This window comes from Botrytis porri, assembly GCF_014898465.1.
Source record: "Botrytis porri strain MUCL 3234 chromosome Unknown BPOR_001, whole genome shotgun sequence".
Taxonomy (NCBI): domain Eukaryota; kingdom Fungi; phylum Ascomycota; class Leotiomycetes; order Helotiales; family Sclerotiniaceae; genus Botrytis; species Botrytis porri.
In genome coordinates, this window is record NW_024066075.1 from 1,114,594 (window position 1) to 1,127,468 (window position 12,875).

General features: G+C 43.7%; 6 protein-coding genes across 6 annotated transcripts; 2 read left to right on the plus strand and 4 right to left on the minus strand.

The window, feature by feature from the left end:
* Positions 1 to 683: 683 nt before the first annotated feature.
* On the minus strand, positions 684 to 2,022 carry EAF01_000332 (uncharacterized protein; the record flags this gene model as incomplete). Its single annotated transcript, XM_038908582.1, has 4 exons — positions 684 to 982; positions 1,367 to 1,495; positions 1,544 to 1,782; positions 1,832 to 2,022. 4 exons carry the CDS (start codon positions 2,020 to 2,022, stop codon positions 684 to 686), a joined length of 858 nt encoding a protein of 285 aa, XP_038775488.1.
* A 756-nt stretch (positions 2,023 to 2,778) lies between these two features.
* EAF01_000333 (uncharacterized protein) lies at positions 2,779 to 4,014 on the plus strand (the record flags this gene model as incomplete). The annotated part of the gene is made up of 3 exons (XM_038908583.1): positions 2,779 to 3,059; positions 3,110 to 3,483; positions 3,539 to 4,014. 3 exons carry the CDS (start codon positions 2,779 to 2,781, stop codon positions 4,012 to 4,014), a joined length of 1,131 nt encoding a protein of 376 aa, XP_038775489.1.
* Positions 4,015 to 5,176: 1,162 nt separating this feature from the next.
* EAF01_000334 (uncharacterized protein) lies at positions 5,177 to 7,375 on the minus strand (the record flags this gene model as incomplete). Its single annotated transcript, XM_038908584.1, has 5 exons — positions 5,177 to 6,891; positions 6,942 to 7,074; positions 7,130 to 7,175; positions 7,260 to 7,272; positions 7,324 to 7,375. 5 exons carry the CDS (start codon positions 7,373 to 7,375, stop codon positions 5,177 to 5,179), a joined length of 1,959 nt encoding a protein of 652 aa, XP_038775490.1.
* A 481-nt stretch (positions 7,376 to 7,856) lies between these two features.
* Positions 7,857 to 8,566, plus strand: EAF01_000335 (uncharacterized protein; the record flags this gene model as incomplete). The annotated part of the gene is made up of 5 exons (XM_038908585.1): positions 7,857 to 8,031; positions 8,098 to 8,122; positions 8,216 to 8,375; positions 8,431 to 8,438; positions 8,530 to 8,566. 5 exons carry the CDS (start codon positions 7,857 to 7,859, stop codon positions 8,564 to 8,566), a joined length of 405 nt encoding a protein of 134 aa, XP_038775491.1.
* A 226-nt stretch (positions 8,567 to 8,792) lies between these two features.
* EAF01_000336 (uncharacterized protein) lies at positions 8,793 to 11,211 on the minus strand (the record flags this gene model as incomplete). Its single annotated transcript, XM_038908586.1, has 3 exons — positions 8,793 to 10,290; positions 10,340 to 10,433; positions 10,479 to 11,211. The coding sequence occupies 3 exons, from the start codon at positions 11,209 to 11,211 to the stop codon at positions 8,793 to 8,795; spliced, it is 2,325 nt and encodes a 774-aa protein (XP_038775492.1).
* Positions 11,212 to 11,690: 479 nt separating this feature from the next.
* On the minus strand, positions 11,691 to 12,566 carry EAF01_000337 (uncharacterized protein; the record flags this gene model as incomplete). Its single annotated transcript, XM_038908587.1, has 2 exons — positions 11,691 to 12,427; positions 12,491 to 12,566. The coding sequence occupies 2 exons, from the start codon at positions 12,564 to 12,566 to the stop codon at positions 11,691 to 11,693; spliced, it is 813 nt and encodes a 270-aa protein (XP_038775493.1).
* Positions 12,567 to 12,875: the final 309 nt, after the last annotated feature.

Genomic DNA, 12,875 nt, shown 5'->3' on the forward strand with positions numbered 1-12,875 from the left:
CAGTTCATCCCAAACCTCTTCTCAAATCACGTACTCGTATTTTATCCTTGTCGTTACCAAGCCAGCTCCCCACACCTTGGAAGAGACTAATGCAATGTCTACAAAAGGTACGCACAAGGTTACGTACTCACATTAGTGAGACGCTCATTTAGCAATTGGTACCTGTGTCTCCACATGCTTATTTCTACGACACGTAATTCTTGGATGTGGTAAGAAATAAAAAGGAGGGAAAAATACACCAGCCTGACATCACCAACTATCAAGACTCATCATATATCTCATTGCACATGTTTCATAGAGAAGGAGAGAATGTGTTTAATCAGAAGAAGTATTTTATTCCATCTCCAAGTTTTTTCAAAGTTCTAACAAAAGATAACTCTTTGTAAAGTTCAAACAAGCCTATAGAGAAAGAAACCCCAAATTTAATGCGATGTTAACGGACCAACCGAAACCTTTAATCCTTTTGGAAATATACAAGACCAGCGAGCTTGATGCTTAGCCGGTCATTTTGGTGTATATACCATTTCCAACTTATAAACAGATTGAAATGATAACTATGTACTGAGACTGAAAACTATATACTCGGAATGAAAACAAAAAGGCTTGGAACGTAATAAGAGCTCCAACTTCTGATGTTGGAAGAGTCCGGGGAAGATGGACCGAGTATTCCATCTAGAGACATGCTACGCCAGCGAGTATAAACATCCTTCCAACTCCTTAATAGTGGGGTAGCTCCATGCTGGAGTGTAAGCAAGAGGCTGATCGAAGACTGGCTTCGGAGGTGAAGCAACGATGACACCTGAAGGCATTTCCCAGACATCATATGCGTTTTGAGTGGAACCAATGTGCTGTGTAACAAGGAGAGTGCCTTGAATAGCGATGTTAGCCATTGGATGCACACGATTCCAACCTTGAACAATGCTGGCAGCAGTCGCAACTGGCAAGTAGCCTTGAGCATCACAAAAGGTGATGATTGTCAAATCTGTTAAGAAAGTTCTGGCGATGTGTGCTGGAAACGAACCGATCTCTGGTGGAGAAGTTTGACGAAGACAAACAGTCCTTCTTCATTGCTTTCGAATGTCATGTTGAGGTCGGAAAGGTCATCATTGACAGTTATGATACCAATGCGGAGACATAAGACAGCGAGGTAATTGAAGGAGGCTCTTCTAGCATTGGTATCTCCAAAAGGGCTCAGAATTCAAGCAAAGTCAGAACATATAACGTGAAGAAAGCCGCGTAACTACAAAACACTGCGGATGATATCTGTAGTGTCTGCTGAGGTCAACTCATCCCCCGGCAACACATTATTGGAGCTCAAATCAATGGTGTCCATCCGACCCCCTTTTCCGCTTGATCTTTCTCATACGCTTTCTCTTTCTTAACCCCTTTGGTGTTGTTGTCTCCTTTGCCAAAGAGTCATAGTTCAGTGGGAGGAGATGTGATATGGTTCTCGCGAAAGTGCGATCGAATTGTAGATTCCAAACCAATTCCGAGACTGCATTGAATCAGTATAGGTTGACATCCAAACATGGGTTGAGCTTACTCTCATCGCGTATCTCTTTACTCCTCTTCAAGAATGGCTCTATATGTGCTACACCTGACTCGTCCTCAACATCGAATTTGAACTCGCGTTGAAATATGTCATCTGCAAACACATTGCCCTCTGCTTGAGTCATTGTTCTGCAACGCTCAACTATGCGCTTCGCCACATCCCTCATGCGCGAGGTTTCGCAAATTCTGAGTTTCACCAGTCTCAAATCAGCTGCTCGCTTTTTAATCTCACTCGAATATTTTATCAGTAATGTTTGGGAACAAGAGTTTAGATACTCACTTCTGTATGTAGATTCGCAAGGCAATCCTTTGACCTGCAGCAATCTTTTCTCTAAATGATGCTGAACCTCGTCCATCGAAACGCAGGTCAAGAAGGCCGGTTTCAATTTTCATAAGGCTGTTGGCCAGGCTATTTCCGTGTCTAACAACATTCGATAATTCTCTTTGTGAGTGACGTTGCTCCGTGGTCATTTTGTTTTTTCGAATATGTCTTTCACCTCCTGTCCCTTGAGAAGGATTATGTACCACGATATAATCAACATCATATACTATAGGATTTATTTACAAATCGGCGTGCTGGGTTGCTGTGTTGGACCCTGGCCGCTGGAACTCTTGTGAAATGTCTTTCAAATAGTTGAGGATATCCGTTGCGTTTACCTTAGGTCGTTTGATTGATGTCTCCATATCTCCATCAGCTTTTGCTTGTGGTTGCATTCCTGCGCCTTGCGATAACGATAATGTGTATGAATGGGGGTAATTGTGTATGATAATTTCATGTAGGTTAATGGAAGACTTGCAGTATCGATCTATAGAATTTACAAATCCTTAATGGTATGGCAGCTGAGATGGTGATTTACTCATTTCTGGCTCCAGAGTGTTCATGTTCATAGACCGAGATATTCACCTTTATCCTCACCTTTATCCTCACCTTTATTACACTCACTCTTGAACAAAGAACACTTCAGAAGATGAAGTAGAATTCGCTAGGAGGAGTTTCAAGCCGCATGATTCTGCCAATAATGTTTTATTTAAACTTCCTTCTCGTCTGAAAAGATATCCTTCTATCCACATCCTCTGATTTACGAACAACTACCATTTTCTGAGCATACACTTCTACTCAATTCTCTCTTACAATCAAGATCAGACGGAGTGCATTACCTCTTTCTTTTATTTTTGAAACATTACATTGAGACTTTTCTAAAACATTGTCGCATTTACATTTCAAAAATGTCTCTCTCCTCTCTCCGACTAGGAAAATGGGTACCGCATCACGGCACTGTTCTCGAAACGCCGCTCGCGAATGTGCCTTATCCTGCAGTTGATAGTACTCCTGTGGAAGCTTATATGATTCCAGGGCTGACGAAGGAGATCTATAATGCAATGCGCGATTTTATCGATGAATTAGATTTGTATAACGCACTCGACGTTAACCCATGGTGCGAGCTGCGAGATTACGAATATATGAGTATCGGAACACCCGAACGTCAAATTCTACTTCATTTTTATCAGTATGTTTTCTCTGCTTCATATCGAGGTCTCATCTAACATACAATGGCAGGCAACACACCGATCGCAAGGGTGTTTTTGTCAGAGACGCCTATATCAACAGAATGTTCCTTGCTCCATTAGAAGAGTTTGAGCATAAACAAATGTTGGCTGTTGCAGGTTTCGCCAATTTGTGTCTAGAACCTCTTCATATTGAGCAACGAAGAATGATGAATGGCTCATGGGATGAAAATAGCTCTATCCTTCCTCATAATACTGGAGCTACTCCTTGTTCTACTTCAGAGAAAAATCAACTTGTCCCATCCTCAATACCCACTGGTCTTAAGCCAAAGATTCCACGTCCAGCTAATGAGTGGATTCTTTACCGTGCGGACAATCATCTACCCATCAAGAAAGCCTATCCAAGTATCACCAACAACGAGATTTGTAAGTTTTCTAATTTGTTACGTGCTTTGCTTCAGCCTTCTAACAAATTTTCTAGCTTCAATAATTGCTGGAATGTGGGCTGCAGAAACTCCGGAGCGACGCCTGAAGTACAAGATCCGTGCCGATTTGTTGAAGGAGGCTCACAAGAAGGCTTACCCAACTTATAAGTACGCCCCCAGAAAGCCGAGTGAGAAGAAGCGTCGTGTATCCAAGAAGACTCTCAATAAATCAAGCGCCAACCAACTATCTCACAATGTTACCTCCCACTCCACCATCGCCGCCTCCCCCGTCAACTATCCAATCTTAAATCACGACACTTCTGATGATACTAGTATGGGTACAATGGGCACGTTTGGGCTCAATATTCACATGGATCACACCAACGTGTTAGAGCAACAGCTTCAGCCTGAGCACTGCAGACTTTCATATGGTGACGAACCAATGGGTATGAACTTCGCGCCAACAGAAGCTTGGCAAACGGTCCAGCAACAGGATCTCTACACCTTCTTTTCCCCTCAACAACAATACTAAGTATTCTCTTCTCTAATATCACAAACTCACCAACTCTTCACGACGTGACCTGTGTTTCACGACTTACGACTTATGGAAAGGAGTTGGAATTTGGACTTTGATGTCCTATCATTACTGCACTCATTACTGCACTCATTACTTGTACATATTTTTTTCTTTCATGTTTATATAGTTTCTCAGGTCTATAAGTTTCTTTATCAGTTTTATCATTTGAGATCGTGCCAGTGGAATGGAAGGGAATGGGATCCAATTCATTGGACGGATTGTAAATACGGATTTGGTGAATGGTTGGAACTAAAAGCTGTACTTAGATCTCGCATACAGTTTACATGGTCTATATGATATATACAGAAAACATTTTTTACACTTCATGATATTCTCTGATTGCTTCCTACTCTGTGACAACTAGTTGCGCTTTTTCCCCCTCTTGTGTGCCTTCGGTGACACCATTCATCATTGCGAAAATCTCAGCATTTTCTCCTTCATTTTAATTCTAGACATTACAATTCACTTTCTTTTTCCGTGAGTATATGATTTGTGCGATTGTGCGTGAATTTGGGGGGGGGGGGGGGCTGATGAACACTTTTCGCTTGCCCTAATCCCAGTTCGCTCAAATAAGGGGGTGTGAAGGATGGATATCAAAGTGAATGCTTATCTAAGCGAATGGCTATCAAAGTGAATTGTTCCCAAAGTGAATTGTCAAAGTGAATTAGTATCAAGCGAACTGGCATCATGGTGAATTGTGGACTCAGTGAATTTGAGAAGCGAGAATCTTGCTTTTCTAAGAAGTGAAGACTCATCTCGGGAATCTCGGGCATATGCAGAAGACCTCACTCTTAAACAAGGCTAAGACATTGAATTTATGAAGGCAGATAATAATGAGTTGTAGTTGGCTTTAGGATATACAAAAATGTATGTGAATTGGGTGTTCTTTGATATGTATTACTGTCATCATATAAAATGTCTACTTCTTGTTTCCCTGTCGTGACAAAATTATAAAACTTAGATACCATAGTAGACCGGCATGTGTGTGTACATAGATATTCTGGAATTATGTTATTATACTATTGGTATGGCGGGTAAGGTAAATATCTCCTTCTTCCCGCCACTTGTTTATTCTTACTTTGCCTTCTGCGCTGGTTCCAATCTTAAGTTTCCAGTCTCAAGTTTCCTTCCCAGTCCACTCACTACTCCAAATGAATGTATTACAGCGCCACTCTGTGTTCCTTTCTTGCTGACCTGATGGCCCCAGAGGTCGAGGACACATGTAGAAAGATCTACCACGGTTGACACCTTGCTTCTTCGTTACATGGCTGATACATGGCTCCTTGTGTTCGCATTTGGGTGGAATGCGTTTAGTCAATAGCTTTGACCAAGATTCTTTCGCTACTATGGGGTCGTGTACTTCTTTATCTTGTCGTGGTCCATTTGACTTCTCGATTTCCTCGTCCTTGTCTGTGTTTCCCTCGGCTTTCGGGGGCAAGCTGTTTTCTGTACTGCAGCCAGCAAGATACTCCTGATCTACCGATGCTGCAAGTGTTGCTGTTGAAGAATCACTCGTAGACAAGGAAGGAGAATCTGCTGTATGTGCTACTTGCGGCGTCTTAGATTTAAAGAACCCCATCAAACTACTTTGGCCTTTTCCCGGTTGTCCCTTATTCCCCTTACCACTATGTCCTTTGTTCGTTTTGGCTTCTATCTTACTGCGCTTTGATGGTTGTGACACTAGTTGCAATGCATTGGTGGACCTCTTGACTGGTGTAGATGAGGATGATGATATGGAAGACTTTGTCGGAGAGGCTACTTTAGTAGGAGAGGCTACTTTAGTAGGAGATGCTCTGGGTGGGTTGACATTATTGGATATGATACGTGACCCATCTTTTTGTGCTGACTCTAGACTATTTCCAGCATTGGAAAGATTCGAGGGCAAAGCAGCAGACGTCAAGCTGGTAGGCTTTCTGGTGAACATATCGCGAATACTCTGACGTCGATCAAATTCTGGAATTAGTTTGGCAGAGGTTGGCAGTAGATCTTTCATCGACCACTCCCGCACTCTCACTCCATTCTTAAACATATCCTTACTCATGACATCGCGGATATCGATCTCAACACCATCTAATTCCACTCTAGGCTTCAAGGTAGCGAAAACAGGACAATGGTCCGAGCCCATGAGCCCCTCCTGAATATTTGAATCTTGAAACCAATTCTTCCTATCCTCGCTACATAGAACGTAATCAATCCTCGAGCCAAAGTTTCCAGGTCTGGCGTTCATTTTTTGATCCCAGCAGGTAAACATGCCCTTCCGTGTAGGATGAAAGCCGCGGCATATATCCCACAGGACTTGTGGCTCTTTTCCTTCATCTCTGTCTCCGATTACCTTACCTCCGATGAGCAGATGATTGAATAGTCGGCGAGCAGGTGTTGATATGTATTCTTCCACTGTCAACCCTTCTTTCTTCAATCTCTCCTCTACATTGGCTATATCGATTTCCTCTCTGATGATATTAAGGTCGCCAGTCAGGAAAACACTCTTTCCTAGTGCTACAAGATTGCGTACTCGCGTATCGAGGGCATTCAAGAAACCAATGCGGAACTCATCACGAGCTTCGTCACGGTTTGCAGGACAATATACACCAATAAGAATGAAGGCAGGAAATTCTAGGATAACGCATCTTCCCTCCGAATCCAGAGTTGCGGCATCGAGAAAGTAGTCCTGGAGTTGAGCGCCTGTGGGATATCCCCCAATCTGCTGATCCTTTGGGAGATCACGGAAGCTGATTGTGGAATCTGGAGGAGTTAAAACTCCGGTGATACCCTCCTCGGCACGTATTGGAGCGCACACTGAGTTTCTTGTATAGATGGCAACTCCGGAATATCCTTATGTCATCGTGTGAGTACAAATCCAAAAAGTAAGAAAACCAGCATACCTTTCTTGTACTTTGGAAGGCTAAAGTAGACATCCCAGCCTGGCACTAAGACCATATCATCTCTGAGATCTTTCCGCTGGATTTTGATTTCTTGCATCACTAAAACATCAGTTTGGAGGATATCGAACATTGCCTTGCATATAAATTAGAGTGCCATTCCCCAATGGATATCAATTATGCCTGCTCACAGAAAAGGTTCTCTTCTCCCGCCATGGTTGATAACCAAAGGGATTCCTGCTCAGTTTTTAACGTCAGTCTACAACACATAGCCAAGCGTTTTTGTAAATCAGTTGTTCTTTGAAGTTGCGGATCACCAACCTGATGCCATTAACTGTGCTCTTGTTAGTGATGCATATTTGTGATCGCTATTACGCGCGCTTACCATTCCAAGTTGTTATTCTCAGCCCACGATTACTATCATCGACTTGGTCCATGATTGCTACCTGTCGTTTGCATTAATCGTTTGTTTCCGTGGCGATATGATGGAGCTGAAGAAGCAGCCTCCAGGGTCCAGATAGAGAATCTCGATATGGGATTCGCAAATGCATCTCCTAAGAATTGAAACAAATATAACGATTCTCTGTGAGCGATGCACAGTAAAGAGAGACAGAATGACTACTGGTGTACCTAGCGATTTATGTACATTACTTCATCCTCACTTGTCCAGGACTTCGCGCAACAATAAATCGTATCAGCACCTGCACAATGTTCGCGTCTTCACGTGACACTTACCAAAAGTTATCTACCGAATCGGGCGATTCTCGATGACCAAATACATGCCTTAGGCATTCACGGTAAGTTCTCGTTTCCAAGGTGGAGATACTCAAATTGGCAGCAACATACGATAATTCTACAGCGTCGCGGCGCATAACTACACTACAACCTAGACACAATCGCAACCACCAAACAATAAACATGTTCTCTGCACGAGCAACCCGAGCAGCCGCCCAGCGCGTCGCCCGCCCTCAATCTATCCGAACCCCATTCCAAAGACGCTTTGCCAGCAGCGAGAGCACCTTCACCGGCGCCGAGAACAACGCTTTCAACCGTGAGCGTCAGGCTGTTAAGGATCATGCTGCCGCTACCAGTGGTACGTAAATATTGTCTTTTAAGATTTCGCGGAATCCAATGGCGGCAATACTAACAAAAACCGCAGATCTCTGGAGAAAGTTGTCAATCTAGTAAGCTATACACCATATGGACATGTGCGGGGGTCGGGAGACTGGCTGGAAATGATATGGCAGGAAGGAAACTATGGCTGATTTTTGGGGCAGTGCTACGATTCCTTGCTTGATCATCGCAAGTGTCAATGCTAAGATCTTGTGGGATGAGCATTGGGCTCATTGGGATCATATGGAGCCTCTGGAGGAGAGACCTGAATACCCATATCAAAACGTGAGAACTAAGAACTTCTTCTGGGGTGACGGAGACAAGGTAAGTTGACACCCCCTTGTACTTTTGCAAGATATAATACTGACTGTATTTGTAGACACTTTTGTAAGTTTTTACTAAACCTATTCCGAGCGAGCGAGCTCTAGTGGACCTCATGATCAAATTGTACAAAATCAATACTAATAATGCATGATAGCTGGAACGAGAAGGTAAACTACCACAAGAAGGAGTAGATTTAATGATCAGTGTGAAATTAGTGCTTGCTCTGTTTTTTCACTGGACGATGGAGGGGGTCTTCGGGAAGACGGGAGGTTGAACATAGAATGGCATTCATTAGATGTAGTCTAGTTTTCTGATCGTAACAATACTTCCCATTACCATTTGCACCATGACTCTTTCTACCTCAAGCTCCCCCACCTATACACGCTTGACTTGCTGATGTACGAACTCAAACATACTTTAGATATGCATCGCAGTTCTCTGCTGATCGAGGTCCAAAAACGATGAAGCATAATCATTTGCCAGTGTTTTGTCTCCCATAGCCATCATAACCATTGCCTTCTTAGCCCGTGACTCACATTGCCCATTGATATCCCTAATAGCACTGAATTCCTGGAAAGCTCTATCAAGGAAGTTCAAGGATTTTGTTAAATTCTCGGTTCTTCTTGGATCACCTGCTGCTGCTTGTCCTGCCAATCCCATGAGTGACTCTGCAAGACAAGAATAGAGCTGCGCGCTAAGTGAACAATTCTCACATTCCAATGCTCGAGGAATAATGGCGATGACGATTTGACAGGCAGCTTGAAACTCTGAAAGTGCGACCAAAATATTGGCCACAGCTCCCATTGCGGCCCAAAGCGCTGGCATCAAGCGTGCTCGCCATGCTATACTTGCTGCACGAACCGCAACAGAAAAGCCTTTTTCTGTGCGACCTGTCCTGCTTTGTAAAAGAGCTTTCATCGTCAGTATCTTGACTCGCAGGTTGATATCATCTCCGTGTTCCTTTAGCGAAGAGGCTAGTTGCTCCAATTTTGACAATGCGGCACCAAAGTCTGCTCGACGAACAAGGTAGTCAATGTGAAGGGTGCTAATCTCAAAGGAGAGATCCGAGTCCGCTTCAAGACCGTCGCATTGAAGTAGCTGGGACAGAATGTGATCAGCTCCCTCTAGATTGTTGGTATACAGATCATTCCTAAGGCGTAAAATTCCACGATACCTCAGCCAGTACTGATTGGCCTTCCATGAACGCAAAGAGTTGGAATCTAAACCTTCTAGCCTCTCTGCTGCTTGGTCATAAGAACCTCGTTCCATTAGATAATGTGCTATCCGGCAAGTAAACCTCAATGTATCATCAAACAGGCCGTACTTAGCATGACATCGGAGAAATATCTCACTATACTGCTTGGAGAGGCAAACCAGTCCTAGGCGACCCCATAATGAAGACTGCATAGCTGTTTGTGGCCCCATCATACTCTTCATACCTTTCTCCGTTACCAAATGAGAACTCTTAAGTATGCCCTCAAAAGCACTCGCCACACTCTCACCATTCGACAGTGTCAACTTTGCCTCGCTGAGTAGCGAGGAGCTCCAAAGCGTCCACATACTCGTCTCTTTAGCCTTAATTCGTAGGAACGCAAGCCCCTCTTTCTCAACACCTAGCATACTCGTTGAGCCAGAGCTTTCAATGATGTTTGGGTGTGCCTTTCCAAAATGATATAACCAGTTCAGAGCAAAATTCAGACATGCCATGTCCTTGTTCTCTCTTGCGGTAGAGACAGTCTCCAGCATTGCAGCCACGGCCTCATCATAACATTCGAAATCAGCTTGAAGAACTGCAAGATTCATGAGAGCATACTGGTAAAACAATCGGTCTCGATTTTGCATCGTGTAGTCAAAATAGCGATGAAGACTATCGAAGGACGAAGGGTAGTCGCCGGATCTCCAGGCATCTAGAAAGCTAACAGGTAATTAGCTTATAGTAAAAAATGGGGTTGTGTTGTACTAACGTCAAGTAGTGAGATAAACTGGGCGTGATTATACTATCTTCCAGGAGGGATTTAAGCTTAGATTTCACCTCTATTGGCATTCTTGTACCCAGTTCTGAAAATATTAGAAAAACTCAAATAATGATTCCCAAAAACTTACTTTGCATCTGCTCCACGTGGAATTCGAGAAGCTTTTCCACATCATCAGTACTGACCGACCCAGCGGCGTTCTCCTCCTCCAGACCACCATACGCTATGTGAGCCAAGGTTTCGGTCTCCTCAAGCCCCCAATCTTCCTCTCCTTCTGTGAGCACTCTATCACCAGCCCAGATCCCAACCACACGTCCTCTCCTAGCCCAGTATGCCTTTGACGGCTGCCTCCATCTCATGAAAGTCGTCCATAACTGTAGCACATCGCCGAACGTTAATCGTTCAAACTCAATTTTAGCTTTCCGTAAGAAGCTGCCAAACGGCGATATACGAGACAATAATATCATATCCCCTGAAGGTGGAGGAATCCCCATTTCCCCATCCTTCTTAATGTCCTCCCGGGATTTGGCCAAGAGATTGTTCAGCCTCGCGAAGAATTCATGTAAGGCATCTAGACTGTCGACTTTCCAAAGCTTTGCAAGAAAGTGATCCCACAACGACCTTCCTGGATGCCCGGAAGCTGCGCTGTGTTGCTTGAGTAAAGTCTCGAAGGCTTCTAGATCGAGGACTGGGTATTGTGGGGTAGAGGCTCTTCCTGCTTGCTTGACCGAGCTTGATGGTAGCAACTGTGCAAGAACGAAAGAAAGTATAGATATCGTGGAAGATGTTGAAACAATGCCATCTGTATATAGCTCTATGAGTATGAGCAAACCGGTTTTGGAGGGTGTCAAATAGCGTGTCATGGTCAAAATAATCTAACAGTTACTTTGCATGTGAAAAAGGCCAATATTCGATAGTTACATCCCACTGGAAGTAGAAAATTGTTATATCAGGTAAAGATCAAGAGAATGGAGCCCTGAATCTTGGGATATATGTATTGTTGCGGTTTGAGGAAGGAGTGAAGACGGACGCGTCGAACGCGGTTGTCGCAAGATTTTGCTGGGTGGGCTGGCTAGAGTAATTACTCCAAATGATTTACAAATAGTACCATTATTGTAAGATCTTACGGTTCGTTACTGTGCAAAAATCATGTTCATGGGTGAATAATTTGGAAGATCATTGAGAGTATTCCATTCACAACCTAGTAGTACACGCGCAAAGCAAAGACATTTATAGTAGGGACGTCATTGCGTAGATGCAGTAGAAACTCCTGTTCTGGTGGGTACAATGAGCCAGATCAATCTGAAATCGATTGAATCCATTAAATTGATTATGAAACTGGTTATGAAGGAGTTTTGTCAAGTTTATCTTCATCCCATCTGATTTTCTCGCCATGTTTGCTCTTCAATTGACCTTCTTCCTTTCTACCATCCTCTTCGAGATCAGCTTCACTCAGCCCATTGGTGGCCCAAATCCTTTCCACACAAAGCTGGAAATTACCAGGAACTCTATCAATTAATCCTATCCCTACCGTCCGTACCTTTTGTCTCAACATTTCACCTTGTGGTTCTACGACAACACCATGGTTCGTCCGTACAAACTCATTCCACTTGATTAAAACTGTTTCCCACTCTCCGGGGCTTCGCGCATATAGTCTATGTTGATGTATATCCGTAGGCACAATTGATTCGGTTTGTATGTTCACAAAATACTTCCTCCCGTCACTTTTTATGCGTAGGGCAAGCAATCCATACGCATCTATGTTCCATAGTGATTTCCCAAATATCGTCGATGGCTGATCGAGAGTTCTCCAAGCAGCATAGCCACTGCGCTGGATTTGGGGTCTGTTCGGGGGTAGGTCTATCGAGATATTCCCATGGAATTTAACATGCCCATTCTTGTTTTCGGAAGAGCTAGGATTTGGGTTCTCGGAGGGGGGTATCCAGTCGAAATGCACTTTTGAAAAGCCTCCCATATCAGCATCAGAGAAAACTTTACAGCGCTTGAGGGATTCGGGACTGTGGAAATTTGCGAGATGTAATGGAGATGTAGCTCTTCTTGTGCCTTCTGCGGTGAGTGCTAGAAAGAGTAAGTTAAGTAAGTCTGCCTCCATTCGAGAGTTGAGCTATCTGGAAGATTTACCACTTATTGATAAACGTTTAAACTCATCTACACTTCGGCCAAAGAAGCCCTTGGAAAGAGGAGGCGTGACCCTCATGATGAAGGGTTGTTTATGTATGATCAATGAAGAATGGAATTGTCAATTGTGCTTGAAGGACCCTATATGTGCCTAGTAGTGGTGGTATACTCGATGTTTGCAGTTGAAGTAAGTTGAGTAGTGTATTGCTGTGAATATAGCCTACATATGGCAATTACTTAGTTCGAGCCTAGGTATTATAATAAAGCTTTGATATTTGCTCCCAAGCTCCCCTCCCGATGATCGGCCGCCCTTGAATATCTCTCATGGTTGTTTTGGGTTGTTGCTTTCAAGTGCACGTGCTGGCTGGTTGTCCTGCTGCTGCACTCG